This window comes from Lissotriton vulgaris, chromosome 4_1, assembly GCF_964263255.1.
Source record: "Lissotriton vulgaris chromosome 4_1, aLisVul1.2, whole genome shotgun sequence".
In the NCBI taxonomy this organism is placed as follows: Eukaryota; Metazoa; Chordata; class Amphibia; order Caudata; family Salamandridae; genus Lissotriton; species Lissotriton vulgaris.
This window is the reverse complement of record NC_141691.1, coordinates 1,520,563,515-1,520,584,634: the sequence shown is the minus strand read 5'-3', so window position 1 is coordinate 1,520,584,634 and position 21,120 is coordinate 1,520,563,515. Positions and strand designations below refer to the sequence as shown.

General features: G+C 46.4%; 1 protein-coding gene across 1 annotated transcript in view; it reads right to left on the bottom strand.

Annotated features, from left to right (window-relative positions):
* RP1 (RP1 axonemal microtubule associated) overlaps positions 1 to 21,120 on the bottom strand; it is a 2,616,437-nt gene that overhangs the window by 186,285 nt on the left and 2,409,032 nt on the right. The window contains exons 57-58 of the mRNA XM_086965756.1: positions 12,398 to 12,473; positions 10,189 to 10,480 (exon numbers count right to left, since the gene is read on the bottom strand). Coding sequence (XP_086821882.1) covers positions 10,189 to 10,480; positions 12,398 to 12,473 — 368 coding nt within the window. The remainder of the gene's footprint in view (positions 1 to 10,188; positions 10,481 to 12,397; positions 12,474 to 21,120) is intronic.

Sequence of the window (21,120 nt, the reverse complement as noted above, 5' to 3'; positions counted from 1 at the left end):
CTTGACATGTGACATCTCAAAGGTGAGTAAAATACGCATTCCCACTGGGTCAGTGAACGGAAATGTGTGTCAGGGAAGTTTGTGGCGGTCTCGATAGTGACTCGGAGAGCTCAGGAGATGAAGGCAGCCCGACGACGAGGGTGAGGCTACAAGGTTTTCCCAGGGAGCCGAGGAGGGAATGGAGAGCAAATTTGAGGGTGAAGCCGGCTAACTAAAGCAGCACGCAGCTCTGAGCAAATGGAACAGGCCAGGCGGCATGAGAGAGAGAGGCATGAATGGAGGCTCCAGAGAGAAAGGGCATGCAACAGGAGTTAGTGCGAGGGTACAGGGCAGCGCACTCTCTTCATAAGGGAAGCAGTGCCAGGTAAAGAGTGCCACACTGGGAAGAGTCGGAGGTCAATGAAAGATTATTAGCAGGTCTCAGAGCCACATCGGTCAGTCGGTATAGGAGAGGGACTGAACAAGAGATAAAGGAACAAGGCAGCCTGGTACTTACCCACCTGTGACGCAGGAAAAACAAAATGGCACCTCTGCGGGCTCAAGAGGGAAGCAGTGACGAAGATATGCGCTGCTAGTAATGGGTGCACAACAAACATGAACCAATTCAGAGGGAGATAATAGCTAAAAGGGAAGGCAAGACCTTTGTGTACCCCTTTTGGGAATTACTAGCAGACTGGACTTAGGAAAGGGACCAATATGATAGGTCTTGGCCAAGGGAAGGATCGTTTGAGCCAGAGGACATGGCGGTAGCAGAGGACTGCATCAGGCATGAAGGTGGAAACAGTAAGTGGGACTTCCTCTACATGCAGAAATGCATCACGAGATGGAAATACTAAGTTGAGGGGAACCTGTAGAATCACCTAGCATGAGAGTGTACACGTTAATACAGAAAGGCGCGGCAAAGATTACATACGTGCCATGAGCCCAGTTGGATATAGAGGGGCTGACGACAAAGTTACCATCGTTGCTGGAAGGGTTAGTGAAATGGATTACATGCTTTGAGAAAAAAAACTGCAAGAATCAGTCTAGCAACAGGAAACAGTATCTTATAAGTTTTCTGAGCAGTCTAATTGGGAAACAGACTAACATGGTGTTCACCCAGGCTTGCCTTCCATCTATTACTCTGACTGATACCCAACACAACGGACTACGTTTAATATGCACAGGCACCGGATCTGGACCACCTTGAAAGAAATATTCCCTGACTGCCCAGGTGTAGAAGCGCTAATGGCAAAGACCATGAAGCCAGATCCCCAGCATGGAGGAGAGAGTGTGGGGAGGTAGCGCCTTCACGCAATCACAAAGTCAATACCAACAGTAAAGTAGGACCCATCAGCAGATGAAGGCAGTTGATAATATTTCCATCGACCTAACCCGAGTAGTTCACCTTTGATAGTAAAGGCAAACAGTGCCCTCCTTCCCCTTTCTCAGAACAGAAAAGACCACAGAGAGTATTGGGGTTCCAAAAGTTTTACTTGCTTTCAGGAATTCAGGGGTACTGTGGGCCGTGTCGATCAGGTATCCACACCAAGTCCAGTTATCAATGATCAGTCTGTGGGCACACAGAATAGCTATATTGCCCAAAGCATCCACAGACAACTAGGCCCTACTTTGCTGGCTGATCCCCCAAGGCGGGGTTCACTGGCCATGCCCCAGGGAGAGGGCAGAGTGGGCGGGAAAGAAATTGCTTAAAAAGTCAACCCCTAGATCCCACAGCCTAAGTCCAGTGGGACACACTCCAATTACTAAGTCAAAAGGTCTTAATTTTCTCGGGCACCCTGCTCAAACTTGATGTTTCCTTCATGGCCCATAGTCCGACAGCACCCCCCAAATGTTCCAGAAGCCTCTGAATCAATGGAGGCCTCCCTTTCAGGTATGAATGTAAATTGGTACTTGTATAGCGCACTACTCACCCGCAAGGGTCTCAAGGCGCTTGTACAAATACCGCTGTGTAACCCATCCTGGCTTTCCCTGTGAGGCGTCCACTCCTGGGCACCCCCAAGGTGGAGGCCAGGCATCCTTAGTGTTGTGGGGGCCGTTGTGGAGATTAAGCAAGCTATTGCCCAGAGTTGCAGAGTGGGACTCCATGATTGGAATAGGCACCGAGGCGAGATTCATCAGGTCCGTGGAATATTTGAGCCCAAGACCCTCTGAGGCGGGGAATTGAACCCTGGTCCCGGGCTAGACCTCTGCATCAGGGTCTGCCGCTCTAACTATTGAGTTTGCAAAAACAACAGGTGATGGACCGAATGAGGATCAATGTCACACGTTCAACCCAGTCAAAAGATCTGGGTCCTAATCCATCGTTTTTTTGCACTCCACACTACCCTGGGTTAGACAATGGCGATATGCAAATCAGTTCTGACCCTGTGCCCCATGGGAACAGTCCAGTCCGAACTACAAAAGCCATGTCATTCCCAGAACGGAATCAAGCATCCGAGGACCGGACCGGTTTCGAGGTAACACCTCTCATCAGCCCGGCTAGCTTGACTCCAGTGGTGTGGAGTGCCTGGGACCCACGACTGGGCATCCCCAGTACACTTATAGCGAGTTTGCAAAAACAACAGGTGATGGACCGAATGAGGATCAATGTCACACGTTCAACCCAGTCAAAAGATCTGGGTCCTAATCCATCGTTTTTTTGCACTCCACACTGCCCTGGGTTAGACAATGGTGATATGCAAATCAGTTCTGACCCTGTGCCCCATGGGAACAGTCCAGTCCGAACTACAAAAGCCATGTCCTTCCCAGAACGGAATCAAGCATCCGAGGACCGGACCGGTTTCGAGGTAACACCTCTCATCAGCCCGGCTAGCTTGACTCCAGTGGTGTGGAGTGCCTGGGACCCACGTCTGGGCATCCCCAGTACACTTATAGCGAGTTTGCAAAAACAAAAGGTGATGGACCGAATGAGGATCAATGTCACACGTTCAACCCAGTCAAAAGATCTGGGTCCTAATCCATCGTTTTTTTGCACTCCACACTACCCTGGGTTAGACAATGGCGATATGCAAATCAGTTCTGACCCTGTGCCCCATGGGAACAGTCCAGTCCGAACTACAAAAGCCATGTCCTTCCCAGAACGGAATCAAGCATCCGAGGACCGGACCGGTTTCGAGGTAACACCTCTCATCAGCCCGGCTAGCTTGACTCCAGTGGTGTGGAGTGCCTGGGACCCACGTCTGGGCATCCCCAGTACACTTATAGCGAGTTTGCAAAAACAACAGGTGATGGACCGAATGAGGATCAATGTCACACGTTCAACCCAGTCAAAAGATCTGGGTCCTAATCCATCGTTTTTTTGCACTCCACACTACCCTGGGTTAGACAATGGTGATATGCAAATCAGTTCTGACCCTGTGCCCCATGGGAACAGTCCAGTCCGAACTACAAAAGCCATGTCCTTCCCAGAACGGAATCAAGCATCCGAGGACCGGACCGGTTTCGAGGTAACACCTCTCATCAGCCCGGCTAGCTTGACTCCAGTGGTGTGGAGTGCCTGGGACCCACGTCTGGGCATCCCCAGTACACTTATAGTGGGTTTGCAAAAACAACAGGTGATGGACCGAATGAGGATCAATGTCACACGTTCAACCCAGTCAAAAGATCTGGGTCCTAATGGATCGTTTTTTTGCACTCCACACTACCCTGGGTTAGACAATGGCGATATGCAAATCAGTTCTGACCCTGTGCCCCATGGGAACAGTCCAGTCCGAACTACAAAAGCCATGTCCTTCCCAGAACGGAATCAAGCATCCGAGGACCGGACCGGTTTCGAGGTATCACCTCTCATCAGCCCGGCTAGCTTGACTCCAGTGGTGTGGAGTGCCTGGGACCCACGTCTGGGCATCCCTAGTACACTTATAGCGAGTTTGCAAAAACAACAGGTGATGGACCGAATGAGGATCAATGTCACACGTTCAACCCAGTCAAAAGATCTGGGTCCTAATCCATCGTTTTTTTGCACTCCACACTACCCTGGGTTAGACAATGGCGATATGCAAATCAGTTCTGACTGGGTTGAATGTGTGACATTGATCCTCATTCGGTCCATCACCTGTTCTTTTTGCAAATCCACTATAAGTGTACTGGGGATGCCCAGACGTGGGTCCCAGGCACTCCACACCACTGGAGTCAAGCTAGCCGGGCTGATGAGAAGTGTTACCTCGAAACCGGTCCGGTCCTCGGATGCTTGATTCCGTTTTGGGAAGGACATGGCTTTTGTAGTTCGGACTGGACTGTTCCCATGGGGCACAGGGTCAGAGCTGATTTGCATATCGCCATTGTCTAACCCAGGGTGGTGTGGAGTGCAAAAAAATGATGGATTAGGACCCAGATTTTTTGACTGGGTTGAATGTGTGACATTGATCCTCATTCGGTCCATCACCTGTTGTTTTTGCAAATCCGCTATAAGTGTACTGGGGATGCCCAGACATGGGTCCCAGGCACTCCACACCACTGGAGTCAAGCTAGCCGGGCTGATGAGAGGTGTTACCTCGAAACCGGTCCGGTCCTCGGATGCTTGATTCCGTTCTGGGAAGGACATGGCTTTTGTAGTTCGGACTGGACTGTTCCCATGGGGCACCGGATCAGAGCTGATTTGCATATCGCCATTTCACAGGGTGGTGTGGAGTGCAAAAAAACGATGGATTAGGACCCAGATCCTTTGACTGGGTTGAATGTGTGACATTGATCCTCCTTCGGTCCATCACCTGTTGTTTTTGCTCTAACTATTGAGCCACACTTCTCCATGGAGTCATCCTCAGTAATGCGAACCAATATTCTTCTCATGTCTAGGATGATAAGATCTTAAATACTCTAAAGAACCCTGCAAGCGCAAATCAGTGAGCTAGGAGTCCTCGGCGGAGGGTGACTAAACGTCTCAGGTTGGCCTAGACATTCCTGTTTTTTCAACTGTCTGTCCAGGCGGATTTCGGTGGTTCAAGAATTTATCCCAGGTTTTTAGAGACCCCACTGAACTTGTCTTCATGAGTTTCAGTGCATGAATAGGGGGTGGCCATTCTACAATCAGTATAATATGCTGTGGTTAGTTTTTTCCTTAGTGCACAGAGGACTGAGATTGCTCCGTTGGTGAGCGCAGCCTGCAAGTGATTTTTGCACCCCTCTGTGGCATGAAATTGTAGTCCTACTCCGATTTCGGGGAGAAATCCAGATTTTTTGGGTTTTGGAAATGTAGTCACTCTACCTCAGCGTAAAGACGAGCTCAAGATTCTATTCAGGGATTCACTGAACCTTTAAAGGCAGGGTGTGGTCCGAGGGAGAGGAGGGTGCAGGGACGGAGGCTTCCGAACCCCTTGCCACGCTCCAGTGGGAAACGCAGGGCCCTGGGGTTTCACTTCCAGGCTCAACCCCATTCCAAGCATAGCCCACTCATGGTGCCCTGAACTGGCAGGCACCATCCAGGAACCAGTCAAACCTTGCTGCTGACCCCATGGGAGGCAGTATAGGGGAGGTAGGAGAAGACACAGTACAGCCTTGGACCATCTACCGCAGGGCAAAGGAAACAATGAATTTTACATTCCAGGGAAAATGCCTAAACTAAATTAAAGGCAGAAACTCCCAAAAATCTGCCCAAAGGAAAGTTCCAGATAAAGTCAGGGTACAGATCAGCAAAACAGGTACCACTGAGGCCACAAGGGAGGGACACGTTACACACCACATGCCGGGAACATGAAGGTGCACAAACACCAAAACATCAGGATAACCTAACGGCAAAACGTCCCCTCATCCCACATTTCCACACCCACATAATACTGAACTACACAATGCATAGCAAGTGCAACTGGGGGAAATATCAAATAGAGCTAGCCTGCACTAGGGAATATATCCACAGGAAGAGGCCGTAAAGCAACTGCCCTTAGGCATGCACCAAGTGAAGAGCCTATGGCAGAACTAGCGTCACCCATAGGACTCTGACTAAAAGCCACAATTTTATCCCTTCAGGTGCTCATGCGATTACCTCACAAACATACATATGACTGATCTAATCACCCAGAATCGAAAATGTTGAAGGTCCAAAAGACCACTAAGTTAGGATTGGAGGGGGCTCAATGGTTTATATAAAGATCAAGATCGTCTAGATAATAAGAATCACCCTTATTCCCCCAAAATTACAAAAACATAGCAAACAGCGGAACCTCCTGGTGCTCCACTAGATCGCGACTAGCAGAGTGTTTGGATAACACCCCTAGGAGAAAATACAGGAACTTTGAAACCAATAATAGCAGAGCATGTGTAATGTTTCTGAGTCAACAATCAACCAAGTTGTTTCAATAACAGTTAACCAAGAAGGCAACCAAGTGCATGAACGTGACTTGTCTTCAACCCCCACAAAGAAGGAAAAGGACATTTCCAAAACGTATGCTAGTAAAAGTAGAAAAACAAACACAGGTCCTAAGCGAGGGGTCTGCTTAACACCCGGGTGGTTGCACCATTCCTTCTGGTAGTCGAGCCCTTCCATGGCGATGAAAGCCATGAACCTAATACTGCAAACATTTTCAAATTGGTCAGAAGAAACACAGCCACCGGAGGAGCGCAGGTGGCTTCAATGGGACTTACACCTCACACCTCGAACTATAATATCACAACAAAAGTTTTGTATACTTGTATGGTTGTGCATGATCTGCCTACTATGGGTACTCCCTCACTTAAGTACCCTTGAGAAACTGCCAGGCCTAAAGAGATTCACTAATGGGGACTGCAGTTCCTGCATTTGGACCTTTCGTACATCACCTACAATTACACTAAACCTAACACTAGCATCCATCATGCACTACATAGCACCCTTTTACATAACTCTTAGTAACAACACATTACTTCAGTTAGCTCTTAAGCATCAGCCAAGTCATGTTATGTCTGTTTGTTGATCCCAAATGCAGATAGGCTTTACCTTTCCCAAGAGGTAGCTCCCAATAAGGCAACGTGCCTCATTCACCTTTACCGATGTAGGATAAGGGCCAGGATACAACCCAAAAAGATAGAACCACACATGGTAGTTGTAATTCTGACCCGATGCGACACCAACCCAACAGCATTATGCCTTTTCACTAAACCCACTGATATCCAAACTGAGTTGGACAGGATGCGTAGTAAGGGCACCATAGGGGAAGATGCCATTTGCCCTGAGATTTCCTGGAGTAGAGATTCTTGGAGATAGCAAAACCTCCAACTCAGTGCACAAACATGTCTGCTCCAGCATCCATCTGTGGACCAAGAGTGACTCTTTGTGTATCTGGGGCAGTCTTCTTTAACAACAAGAGGTCTCCCAACATAAAATTCCTCTGTAGGGCTGTCTAGCTCGGGGATAAAAAGGGGAATGGGTCGCATGCAGGAGGGTTCAATGAAAGTATGACTAACCCATGTCAGGAAATCTGGGACACCGAGGTAGGTGCATACACTTGTCTAGAAGGGAAAGGTCAACCTCTGATTGAACGGAAAAAGTAACTGTATTCCTGATGTTACAGAGGAAGAGAAACGCTTCTGATGGGCACAAATGCTAACTGCAGAGTGATTCTACATATTTCGAATATGCAACAGGGCACCTCAACGCTGATGGATTTTTTCTGGCAGTGCGGCGAACATGCCTACACCCAGCTGGTTCGTGGTTGGAGGGGGCTGTGAGCCCTGGTAACCTTACACACCCGCCCTTTGTCATTCGGAGTAGAGCTAACAGAGTTGTACCAGCACTTGATAAAGAAAAAGACCACCTTGCTGCACCAAGCTCACAAAAAGAGAGCGGCAGACTATTTTGTCTGGGTTCGGTTCAAAGATATTCCAGAAGAATTTGTACTGTTCACCGAAACACAGCTGGAGGAAGGTGGGTATGGATATCATTCCTCACCCTGCAGACAAACGCTAATGCCCACTGGCTCCAGATCACCCAGTGGGAAATGTTCAAAATGATGAGCAGCACTGAGCTCAGCCTCAATTTGATCCAAGAAGAAAAGCAGGCCATCCGCCTCATGATAATGCAGCATCGATATGTTCTGGACTTAATGACCGCAACAGAGGGAGGGACTGCGCCAAGATTGGCACCAACTGCTGCAGGAGTGGTTTTCAAATTGGTTCTCCTGGCTAACGTGATGATGGATATCTGGTCTATGTTAATCACTGTTCCCAGTTATCATCGTGTTTCTATTGGGCTGCGGGGTTATACAATTGGAGATCACCTGCTGTAAAACTGGGTATAATGCAAGTGAATAGGAAAGTTGTCGTAGTCAAAAGCGACCAAAGGGAAGAACTGGATGCAAGTAAGTAATGGTACAAATGCATAGGTTAGATAGTGTAGTTGAAGAATCAACTAGAGGGGGGGATGTTAATATGGATAGGGATGTGTTTATTGATAAAAATGAACTATCATCTTTATTAATAGGATCACCAGTTCTGAAATCCACATCTACCTCAACATGCAAGTAGGAAGTCATGCAGGCCCTGCGACCTAGGTCTGGGATTACTGATTGATGGGTCACAGGTGGGAGGGTGAATAGCGAATAGTGTATTGGGCAGATAATTCTTGATCAATTCCACAGATAGGCGTAGCAACATTAAATGGTCAGGGGAGATTGCCCCAATAAGCATACATTGCTGGAGGGGGTACAAGTGCTCCTAAAAACACCATAAAGTCAGATGCTACATGAGTTACAAACACACAGCTAATCAGGACCTACAAGTAGTGATCACGCACTCCCCATTCCGGACATCTGGACACGTTCACCACTGGCCACTCTGTGTCCGCGTAAGGTCTAGAGCCACCTGTGGTAACCATTTGACCATTAATTTATGACTCCAAGGCAGCAACCAACATTTCTCGTCATAAATAGTACGGCTGAAACTTTCATTGCTGGTGGTACTTTTGTATCTAAGATGAGCACAAACCCAATGTAAATTGAGACAGTCCTCAGATCTTGTGCCTGAAACCGTTCTCCTGGCCAACTGTTTAAATAAATAAACTGTTCCTGCTTTGCCAAACGACTCTTGTTTTTTGTTTTTTATAAGGAATTTGAACCCAAGTAACAAGATCCTGCATGGTATATTCAACCTAGACTGGGAAAAAATTGACAACATAAACAGTTCGCTCCACTTATGCTTCAAATACAACAGTAACCTACTCCTATATTGCACCACTCCTACACACACTAAGTCATAATATCGGTAAAAATCTTCACAGGAGTGCCTATTAACCTATCTAAATAAGTCAACACATGTTACCACTAGAGATTACAAATACATCAACTTCATGAATCTCAAATCAACAAACTTTTTATTTGCATTTTCTTTCTCCTAATTGAGATCTTAATTAGTTGCATGAGTAATGCAAGCATCACTTATGGAAACGCTTCCATAATTCAAAAAGCAGCTCCCTATTAGTAAGCATGCCTTTCTCCTGGAAATATAAGGGTAAGTCACACCTAGGCCTGGTGTACACAACCGCTCACACCACAGGAAATACTCTGTGAATCAGGACTGTGGTGAACTCCCAATTTCAAATGGGAGTGAGAAACAATTACACATAGAAAACCATTTGTGAATCTGGTCTCCTCTTTAGAAATGACTTCCTGGCACTCTACCTAGATAGCAAATCCAGGTGCTCGTGTGTTTTTCCGATTTATGAGGTCTGGCAATAAACATGGTTTAGAGCCAGCTTCACTAAGATAACTCCAATGTTCAGGATGACTAGAGTCTGCCAAGAGTCCTCGCTCTGTGTTTGCGGCTTGGATCAGCTCTACCTAGCACAGCAGATCAGCATGAGGTGTTCCAATACCATTTATACGGGGACTGTCTATTAATCAAGCAACAAGTAGTTTGGTAAGTCCACCGTATTCTTGTGGTTTGTCAACCAACTGACTGTCTCAAAAAATGTATTTTCTGTGTAGAAGTGGAAGTATACCAGATGTCAAGAAACATATCAGTCACATTCGAGAAAGACACCCACCTTTCCCTTGCCAGACCTGGTTTTTTATACTATCCTGATCAGGTTCTTTCAATTGGTGCATTGCTCGCTGCTGACATCAGCTTAAAGCTCTACAAGAACCAAACCACCAAAAATGCATTCATTCCTTGACCCATGAAATTATTCATCATGCTTTCATTTAATCACTCATCTGTGCACTCCTTCATAGCTAGCCTTTGAGCATTCAGTATAACAAGGACATTGAAGAGCCCCATTACCTTAGCTCTTTCAAAGGGATTCTTGTGCTCCAGTGACTCAGTGAGGTGAACTTTTCCAGATGAACCGTGTTCTCCTATTAAGACAACATGCACTTTGGCATCGGTTCCAGCCCCCATCACGTCACCAGTGTAGACTTTAACCAAGAACTCTGCTGTATCAGTCTTTGAACTCCGCCTTCCAGGTGTAGGGTACGTATTGCTATCGGTCAGTGGCACATCCCCTTCATAGTGTCCATGAGACAACAGGAACTCCTTCTGTAGATCACCTTCGTGGCTATCACCTGAAAACTCCCTGAAAAGGTAAGTGATAAAAATACATATATATGACTAGTGTCATGGAGGACTTGCTGCATCCAGCATGCATTTTATGACAGTCTCATAGCATCCTCCAATAATAATAATAAAGGAATCTCAACAACAGAGCAATAAGGAATACATGCCAACTATTCACCCGAATGTCATCAAGGAGCATTGGCCACAGCACCGAAACACTGCTTCCTTAACTCTACTGAAAAAGACCCCACTGCAGAGATCTGTGCTTCAAGCGGACACTTTGAAACATCCCTGCTTCATCTGAAAAACACACATTCCCTAACACCAGGGTGACTCTCAGCTCGGCCTGGGTTTCAGGTAACAACACTAAACACACTAGGACTTGTAGCCCAGACAGCACGAAGAGTGTACAACGGGTCTTAGCTGTTGTTGGTTGCACTCCCTTTTTATATGCGCCTATTTCATGGGTTGATGCTAAAGTTTAGTAGCTTAAACTATTGTGCCCATTTTTGCAGCATTTGATTCACATTTGTATACTTAAAGTTTAACTTTTTTATTATTTAAATTTTATGTGTTTCTTTCCGGTCTCACATCTTTTGTACACTGTTCATAATAAAGGTTTAACGTATAATATAAAATAAAAAAGATCAGCTTTCCCTGATATGCTTACAATGGTGTGTTTTTGTCCAAAGTCTATGATTAGCTACAAATTATCCTTGGGACCCCCCTTTCATCTACGCCTTTTAAATACTCAGTTCTGTCCGATGATCAATGTGGTAAATTTATTTCTCTCTTTGTTTGCAAACATCGCAGCCTCCGCTTACTACTATATTTAAAACGCTACCATCTTTCTGGTTTGATTCATTTGCTTAAGACTCTGCCAGCATGATTTTTCTATGTCTCGAAATCAAACCAGATGCTTGCATTGGACTTTGCGATATCAAAGGCAGTTAGGAGCATACTTCTAAGCCCCTATCGCACTGTTCCTGTGGCGATAGGGGCTTCGCAGTGGGTGTTCCACCGCAACACTCATTGATTTTGATGCTGTCCCATATTTACCCATATTTACAAGGGTGGCTCAAATAGGAGGCAGTGCCAAAATTAGGACCAGGGAGAACCTGTTCTTAACATGGCGAAACAAAAATATATGCTTTATTTCTCCTGTTTCTACGTGTGAAGTGTTCTGTAGCACACATAGAAACAGAAAAACGCCATGAATGATTGTTTATGTGCAGGAAGGCGTCCCTTCCTGCACATTAACAATCATTATAAAATGGCGATTTCCAACTTCTATGTGTGCTGAATTAATAGTAGTTACAAATCAACATTCTACATTGTTTACTTGCAGGAAGGGACACCTTCCTGCATATAAACAATCATTCCCTCAACACATGCACCCTTGCACTATGGTACAAGGGTGTCTGCATTGGCGCTAGGCAGCTTAGTTTAGCGCCAGCACAGGGAGAAATGCAGGGGTGCACCGTATTTTAGTAAATGCGATGCATCCTTGCGTTTCTAAAGTGATGGAGCTCGGCGGTAGCTATTTTGGAGCTAACCCGCGATCTGCACCTTTATTGTAAATATGCCCCTTACTTCCTCAGCTTCGTGGGCCTTCAGTTTTAGTAGTGTAGTACAGGGGGGTGAATTGCTGTTGCAGTGCAGGGCATAGGCATCATTGGTGCAGGGGTACCGAGCTGTTGCTACATCAAAGCAATAAATTAGAAGATTTAGAATCTGATGTTCATGATAGTGAGACAAGGATCCTTGCATAACGCATATAATAAACCCTTTGTCAAAGGCTGGATGAGTAAACACTTTGCATATCCATATATCCAATAACTGCAGTTCTGCTCCTAGATATCAGCAGTGACAATGTCCGAAAACAGCTCGAACATATAGGACAAAAGGTAATGTACACACATGAAAAAGAACCTACTCGTTCACGTCAAAGATCCAAGTATGTTGCGTTGTAGACTCCTTCACTTGCACCTTTTCCACGTATAGTTTGTAACCTGCCACAAAATAAAACAAGGCAAAGCAATGTGTAAATGTTCCTCATCAAAGACATTAAATGAGGGTCCTAATATAAGGATCTATACATTCACAACATAATGACAAATGAATGTCCAATGGGAGCTATAAATAAGTTCCAAATGAGCATCAAGTTGTTACTGTATTTAAAGGCCACTAGGGCACTCATTATGGGTAATTAGATCACCTGAATCAGAAATTAGTGAAAGGCATACTGAATCAAGTTTTTGCTCCTTCGGACGGCAATGAAACCTGAGTGAGAATGGGGGCCAGAGATACCCCATCATGGAGAGCTGTGAGTGCAAGAGGCTGCTGGGGAGTGGGGTGGTTAAAGTGGGGGCTGGGACCGCCTTTGCCAACATTCAAAGACCATTCTTTTGGAGGCACATTGAATATGTGCCACCTCTAAATGGCGAGCAGTGGGTACACCTGCTAAAGTACACCAATTAAGTCTAAGGAAAAATGTTTATGTTTGCCCTTGTCATAGTAGTCCTGAACCACATTGTTCTGCATACTAGCTTTTCTCACTTACTTTTCAATGAAATACACCTCCATTTGTGGTCACTTCTTTTGTTTTGAAGATTACCCCGGAGTTTGCTTGAGGGTCAGAACATTATCTACAACATACCCTCATATAGAATATACAGGACTGAATATTTTGGACTCTATCATTGAATATATGATCTGCAAATGCTTTTTATACAGTCTGTCATCATCCTCTCTTTGGTCACTTTTTTGGTTTCGATCACAAGGACAGTGTGTTCACATCTCACACTTTTATGAACCCCAATGTATCCCAAAATAGGCCTAGGTAGCTACACAGCCTTTTGAGTACAATTGTCCTACCTTGTTCTGCATAACGATTCTGGCACTCACCTTTTGCCTAGTTATATGCTGAATACATGTCGATCAGTTTTCTCTCAAACTGGCTTCATTTATTATGCATGAGGATTCCTAGTATCATATCTCAAACCCTTGCCCAGGACGTAGACAGAAGGATTACCATCTTCGGCATAATAACTCTGTTCAAAAGTCGCAGGTCCACTATACATAATGCCAAGCCATTGTATATCTAAGTAGAACTTCTTATTTATTTTATTTTGAATTTTGTAGAGCGCGCAGCTACCTCCGACGGAGGTGTCCCGGCGCTGAAGACATAGTCTCAGGAGGGTTGGGGGGAAGTACAGAGGGGTCTTAGATCTGTGAAAATAACCAGGTCTTTAGTTTTTTTCTAAATAGGGGTTCGGACGTCAGGAATCTTAGTTCAGTGGGTAGCTGATTCCATAGTTTGGTGGTTGTTACTGCCAGGGCCCTTCCCCCTGTACGTGTGAGGCGAAAGCGGGGGCAGATCATGAGGCGAAGATGATTAGATCTCAGGTTTCTTGGTGCTTGTGAAAACCTCATTCTGTGACGTAGGTAGGATGGGCCTCTGTCATTGAGCGCTCTGAAGGCCAGTGTTAAGGCCTTGAATTGGATACGGAGTTTTATTGGTAGCCAGTGAAGTTTGATTAGATGGGGTGTGATGGAATGGCGATAGGGGACATTGCAGACAAGCCTGGCCGCCGCATTCTGGACTTTTTGAAGTTGGTGGATGAGGTAAGTGGGGGCGCCTACGTATAGGCTGTTGGCATAGTCCAGATGAGCGGTAATCAGGGCATGGACCACCGTTTTGCGGGACTCCAGTGGGAGGTATGGGATGATTTTTTTTATCATTCGGAGTTTGCCGAAGCAGGCTGAGGTGACTTTGTTGACTTGAGTTTTGCAGGAGAGGGAGGTGTTGAATTGAAAGCCAAGGTTGCGTGCGGTTTGAACTGGTTCTGGGGGGGGGTTGAGTTCAGACGGCCACCAGAGGTTGGAGGGTATAGGCGATTTTTGATTGAAGAACAGTACCTCGGTTTTGTCTGTATTGAGTTTCAGGTTGTTGGCGGACATCCAGGCTGCGATGTTGAGCATACAGAGGCGGAAGTTGGTAAAAGATTTTTCAGTGTGTTCTTTGAAGGAGAACACCAGTTGGGTGTCGTCAGCATAGAAGGTTACTTTGACGCCCCACGATTCTACAACTTTGGCCAAAGGTTTGAGGTATACATTGAAAAGGAGCGGGCTGAGGGCAGAGCCGTGTGGGACGCCCCAGATCAACTGTTTTTTGGAGGAGAGAAAAGGTCCTAGCATCACTTGCTGTATTCTGTTTGTGAGAAAGGATTTTATCCATGCAAGTGGGGGTCCGTTAATACCAACTTCTTGTAGGCGGGTCAGGAGTTTTTCGTGCGAGATGGTATCGAACGCTGCGGATAGGTCGAGGAGGACTAGCATGGCCTCCTCTCCCTTGTCCGTGCATTCGCAGATCGATTCAGATACCTCGAGTAGCGCCGACTCGGTACTGTAGTCCGGTCTGAAACCTGACTGGGTGTTGTGGAATAGGGAGTTGGATTCCAAGTAGTGTGACAGTTGTTTTTGGACAGCTTTTTCCAGAACTTTTGCGGGTTTGGGTAGAAGTGATATTGGCCTGTAGTTATTTAGACAGGAAGGGTCGATGCCGGTTTTATTTTGGAGAGGGATCAGCATGGCGTGTTTCCAGGCTGCGGGAACAACCCCAGTGAGTAGTGAGGAGTTCCAGATGTCAAGTAGGGGGTTAATGATGATGGGGGCAATTTCGTTCATGATAAGAGCTGGGGCTGGGTCCAGAGGTGAGCCAGATTTACATTCCAGAAATAGTTTTAGAGCAAGTTCTTTGCTAAGTGGTTGGAATGAGGTAAACGCATGAGTGCTATTGGGGATTGGGTCTTTGGTGGTATCGGAATCTTTCTGAAGGATTGCTGCCGCTATGTTGGCAATTTTTTCTTCGAAAAAGTTGGATAAGTTTTCACATAGTGTCTGTGACATGGGCACAGGGGTCGAGAGTGCGCTGGGGTGAGTGAATTCTTTCACTATATTGAATAGGGCTTTGGTCGAGTTTTTTGCTTTGTCGATTGTTTCAGAAAAGTAAGTGCTCATGGTTTGGCGTTTGAGTTTACGAAACTCTTTAAGGCTTTGACGATAGAGGGCTTTAGCTACGGTATCGTAGTTCTGTCTCCGTTGTCATTCTAGCTTTTTGCACATGCTTCTGTGTGCCCGTAGTTTTTCCGTAAACCAAGGGGCCGATGGTTGTTTTCTACGGGAGGACAGGCTTTGAAGAGGCGCTACTTTCTCAATGGCGGCCGTGAGGTCGCTATTTAGTGTGCTCACAGCTTTGTTGAGGTCGTCCGGGAGAGGGCTAAGACTGTTGTGGTAATTTGGTTCTAGGGTAGCAAGTGTAAGTTTGTGCCATTTTCTGCCCTGAGATCTGATGGCGGACTCTTGTTTTGTAGCTAGAGTCAGGGGTAGCTCGAAGGGTATAAGAAAATGGTCGGACCATGGTAGGGGTAGTGAAGGGAGGATTTGGAGTTTCTCGCAGTTCGAGAAAATAAGGTCAAGGGTATGGCCTGCTTTGTGAGTAGGGCCTTTTACTTTTTGCGTAAGATTGATGTTTTGCATGGATTCGAGGAGTTGGGAGGCGCGGTTACAGCTACTTACATCAACGTGGTGGTTGAAGTCTCCCAGAACCATGAAGTGGGGATGTTTGAGGGAGAGATCTGCTGTTGCAGCCAACAGCTCTTGGACAGCCGATTGAGAGGTGTTCGGGGGGTTATAGACCAAGATCCCTGAGCAGACAGCCGTGGAGGAGTCAGTGATAGAGAAGTACATAGCTTCAATGGGGTTAATATTAGAGATTTTTCTTGAGGTGATTTTCAGGTGCTTCTTTAGAATCACCGCGATTCCTCCTCCTGTTTTGGAGCCTTCACGGCTGAGTCCCGTAAAACTGTAATCAGTGGGTAGAGCTAGAGCGATGTCAGGGTTGGAGGAGTCTTTAATCCATGTCTCTGTTAGGAACAGTGCGTCCCAGGCTAAGGTAGACAGTAGAAGCCAGATGTCATTGGCGTGACTGGGTAGAGAGCGACAGTTCACCAAACCCATGGAGTATGTGTTGGTGGGGGGGGGGGGTTGTTTGGTAGTTGGTGTACTATTCCTAGTATGAGTCCAGTCAGGACAGAGGGAGAAAGGACAGTTGGGGCATTTGTGCCGGAAGGGGCAGGGTAGGGGAAAGCTACAGGTGATGGGAGACGGGCAGGATGTCTTACCTAGGTCTAGTAGCTGTGTGCTGGTCCACGTGATTCTTGGTACTGGTGACTGACTGGCAGCGTGGCTGGCCCTAGGCCCGGAGCTGGCGCGGACGGGCGCAGACGGGCTTGCCTTAGGCGCGCCTTCGGCGCGCAAACGTCGCGCCCGCTGCGCTCCCCCGCTGCGCGTTCTGTACATGCACATATTTATGGAGGAAGGGGGACTTGGTTAGAGAGGCGTGGCCTCGTAAAACGGGGCGTGGCCTCAGAGTGCGGTGGGAAATGGCAGCAAAGTTTGTTTACCCTGCGAGTCCTCGGCAGCGTTAGGATCCGCTGTGAGGCTGTGGGCGGGAGAGTGCAGCTGTGAGAAGGTGAGGTTTTTTTAAATCAACACACACACATTCACACAGGATATCAACAGGTAGATTTTAGCAAAAGTACTAGTTATTTGTAACTCTCAAGTATTTTTAAAAATGAGCGAGTGCTCGTGCCTGTAGCTCCCGGCTTCCGCCTCAGGAGAAAAGGTCTTCTGACCAGATGCTAGGATTTCGCGGCTTATGCACTCAGGGGGTGTGGCCTCCTAAAAGGGGCGTGCCCTCGTAAAAAGGGGTGTGGCCTCAGAGTGCGGTGGGAAATGGCGACAAAGTTTGTTTACCCTGCGAGTCCTCGGCAGCGTTAGGATCCGCTGTGAGGCTGTGGGCGGGAGAGTGCAGCTGTGAGAAGGTGAGGTTTTTTAAAATCAACACACACACATTCACACAGGATATCAACAGGTAGATTTTAGCAAAAGTACAAGTTATTTGTGACTCTCAAGTATTTTTAAAAATGAGCGAGTGCTCGTGCCTGTAGCTCCCGGCTTCCGCCTCAGGAGAAAAGGTCTTCTGACCAGATGCTAGGATTTCGCGGCTTATGTACTCAGGGGGCGTGGCCTCGTAAAAGGGGGCGTGGCCATGTAAAAAGGGGCGTGGCCTCAGAGTGCGGCGGGGAATGGCGGCAAAGTTTGTTTACCCTGCGAGTCCTCGGCAGCGTTAGGATCCGCTGTGAGGCTGTGGGCGGGAGAGTGCAGCTGTGAGAAGGTGAGGTTTTTTAAAATCAACACACACACATTCACACAGGATATCAACAGGTAGATTTTAGCAAAAGTACAAGTTATTTGTGACTCTCAAGTATTTTTAAAAATGAGCGAGTGCTCGTGCCTGTAGCTCCCGGTTTCCGCCTCAGGAGAAAAGGTCTTCTTGGTAGGGTAATTTTCAGCTATAAAAGAACCACATCTTCAGCTGGGTGACCAGACGAGAAGCTTCCACGCTGACCTTAGACGCTGAGGTCCTGGGCTGGCCTGCAAAAGCTCCTACACGCAGGGGTCTGACATCCATTGCAGGGTGTACAACTCAAGACCAAGAGGGGTCCTTCGTTCTCTCCCATCAGGTAATGGGGCTTGCTCTTTCCTAGGGGATTCTTGGCTTTATACTAACATACATGCTATGTACACTTGGGTACACTTAAATAGGGTTTGCATTGTAGGAGTACGCATGATTACTGTAGTGTATCAAAAATATATTTTTTCTTTTTTCTTTTACTTTTACACTCTTTACCTTATGCATTCATCAATTCATGAGCATAGGTTGTAATCAAATCAGTGCAAAAATACAAAGACAATTTACTATATCCTTACAATACATTTAAAATTTCAACAAATGTTCATACACGTTTCGGGGCAGGAGAGACGAGGCAGGAAAACCGTAGAGACCAGTCCATCACACGGAAAAGATTCCTATCACTGAGGGAAACTTTGGAATGAAAACGAAAATTGAACATGACATCGTTTTTTTAAGAAAACATGAGGAACAGTGGCAGCCTTGCACATGAAACAAAAAGGGCGTAAAGTAATGAAAGCTACAACAGAAATACGTGTCCCCTCCTGCCACAAAGAACAAGCCTCAGAATAAATAGAACCACTTGAGACATATCGTGGGATCTAGTCTATGGGCACTAGAAAGAAGCTATAAACTTCCACACTGAAAAAAGAAAATATACAGAACTAGGTGTAACTAAATTAGAAGTGCACCCTGCGCACACATGCTGAGTGGAGAATAAACTCTTTCTTACATGGTCCTGAGGAAGGTGGTCAGAACCCACCGAAACGCGCGTAGACCTGGCGTGGAAATACACAAATGATATCTGTGTCACCTCAACCTTAGAATTGGTCTTTCTTGGGTTTTAGTATGATTGTAGTAATGATTGAATGAGCGTGTATGTTGTTCTGATGTGTGACAGACAGGGGTTGGTTATTCACTGTATTAACATTTGTTGAAATTTTAAATGTATTGTAAGGATATAGTAAATTGTCTTTGTATTTTTGCACTGATTTGATTACAACCTATGCTCATGAATTGATGAATGCATAAGGTAAAGAGTGAAAAAGTAAAAGAAAAAAAGAAAACATATATTTTTGATACACTACAGAAAAAGAATCATGAAAAATCAAGATAATCAAGATAATAATACATTTTTTGGTACCTGTGATTACTATGAAGGTCTAACTAATTGTTTCTGTGAGCTATGCCATAGAAGAATGTATAAATTGACCACGGGGGAATACAAGTTTTCTTATCTTTGTTGTTGTCCTCTCTTTTTCCCCGGTCATCAAATTAACCATAAAGAGGGGGTCCCATTATCTATGTTGTTGTACGCATGATTACTGCCATGTATTGATATGCCCTGTCCCTGGCCCAGTGCATCATGGGAACAGGGCAGACTAAACTACCAGACCAATTCTTTACCAGAAAGGAGACAAGCTACCGGGGACCGGTTTCTGGCATTTCAGCCTCTTCGGCCCGGCTTGCTTGAATCCTGATGGAGCAGTGAGAAAGGGACTCATGTCTGAGTATACCCTGCCACACCTATAGTGGCCAAAATGGATTTACAAAAGGGGGTGGTGATGAACAGAGTGTCTGAATTGAGCAGACCACTCTTACCCAGTCCAAAGATCAGGGCTTGATCCATCACCGTTATTTATCTCACTGCCCCATCCCAGCTCAGAACCTGGCTATATGCAAATCAGTCTGTCCCTGGCCCAGTGCATCATGGGAACAGGGCAGACTAAACTACCAAGCCAATTCTTTACCAGAAAGGAGACAAGCTACCGGGGACCGGTTTCTGGCATTTCAGCCTCTTCGGCCCGGCTTGCTTGAATCCTGATGGAGCAGTGAGAAAGGGACTCATGTCTGAGTATACCCTGCCACACCTATAGTGGCCAAAATCGATTTACAAAAGGGGGTGGTGATGAACAGAGTGTCTGAATTGAGCAGACCACTCTTACCCAGTCCAAAGATCAGGGCTTGATCCATCACCGTTATTTATCTCACTGCCCCATCCCAGCTCAGAACCTGGCTATATGCAAATCAGTCTGTCCCTGGCCCAGTGCATCATGGGAACAGGGCAGACTAAACTACCAAGCCAATTCTTTACCAGAAAGGAGACAAGCTACCGGGGACCGGTTTCTGGCATTTCAGCCTCTTCGGCCCGGCTTGCTTGAATCCTGATGGAGCAGTGAGAAAGGGACTCATGTCTGAGTATACCCTGCCACACCTATAGTGGCCAAAATCGATTTACAAAAGGGGGTGGTGATGAACAGAGTGTCTGAATTGAGCAGACCACTCTTACCCAGTCCAAAGATCAGGGCTTGATCCATCACCGTTATTTATCTCACTGCCCCATCCCAGCTCAGAACCTGGCTATATGCAAATCAGTCTGTCCCTGGCCCAGTGCATCATGGGAACAGGGCAGACTAAACTACCAAGCCAATTCTTTACCAGAAAGGAGACAAGCTACCGGGGACCGGTTTCTGGCATTTCAGCCTCTTCGGCCCGGCTTGCTTGAATCCTGATGGAGCAGTGAGAAAGGGACTCATGTCTGAGTATACCCTGCCACACCTATAGTGGCCAAAATCGATTTACAAAAGGGGGTGGTGATGAACAGAGTGTCTGAATTGAGCAGACCACTCTTACCCAGTCCAAAGATCAGGGCTTGATCCATCACCGTTATTTATCTCACTGCCCCATCCCAGCTCAGAACCTGGCTATATGCAAATCAGTCTGTCCCTGGCCCAGTGCATCATGGGAACAGGGCAGACTAAACTACCAAGCCAATTCTTTACCAGAAAGGAGACAAGCTACCGGGGACCGGTTTCTGGCATTTCAGCCTCTTCGGCCCGGCTTGCTTGAATCCTGATGGAGCAGTGAGAAAGGGACTCATGTCTGAGTATACCCTGCCACACCTATAGTGGCCAAAATCGATTTACAAAAGGGGGTGGTGTCTGGGACAGGAACAGACTAATTTGCATACAGCCAGGTTCTGAAACTGGGATGGTGCAGTGAGCTAAAAAACGGTGTTGGATCTAGCCCTGATCTCTTGACTGGGTGAGAGCTTTCTGCTTAATTCAGAGACTCTGTCCCTCACCACCCCTTGTTGTAAATATTTTTGTCCACCCTAAGCG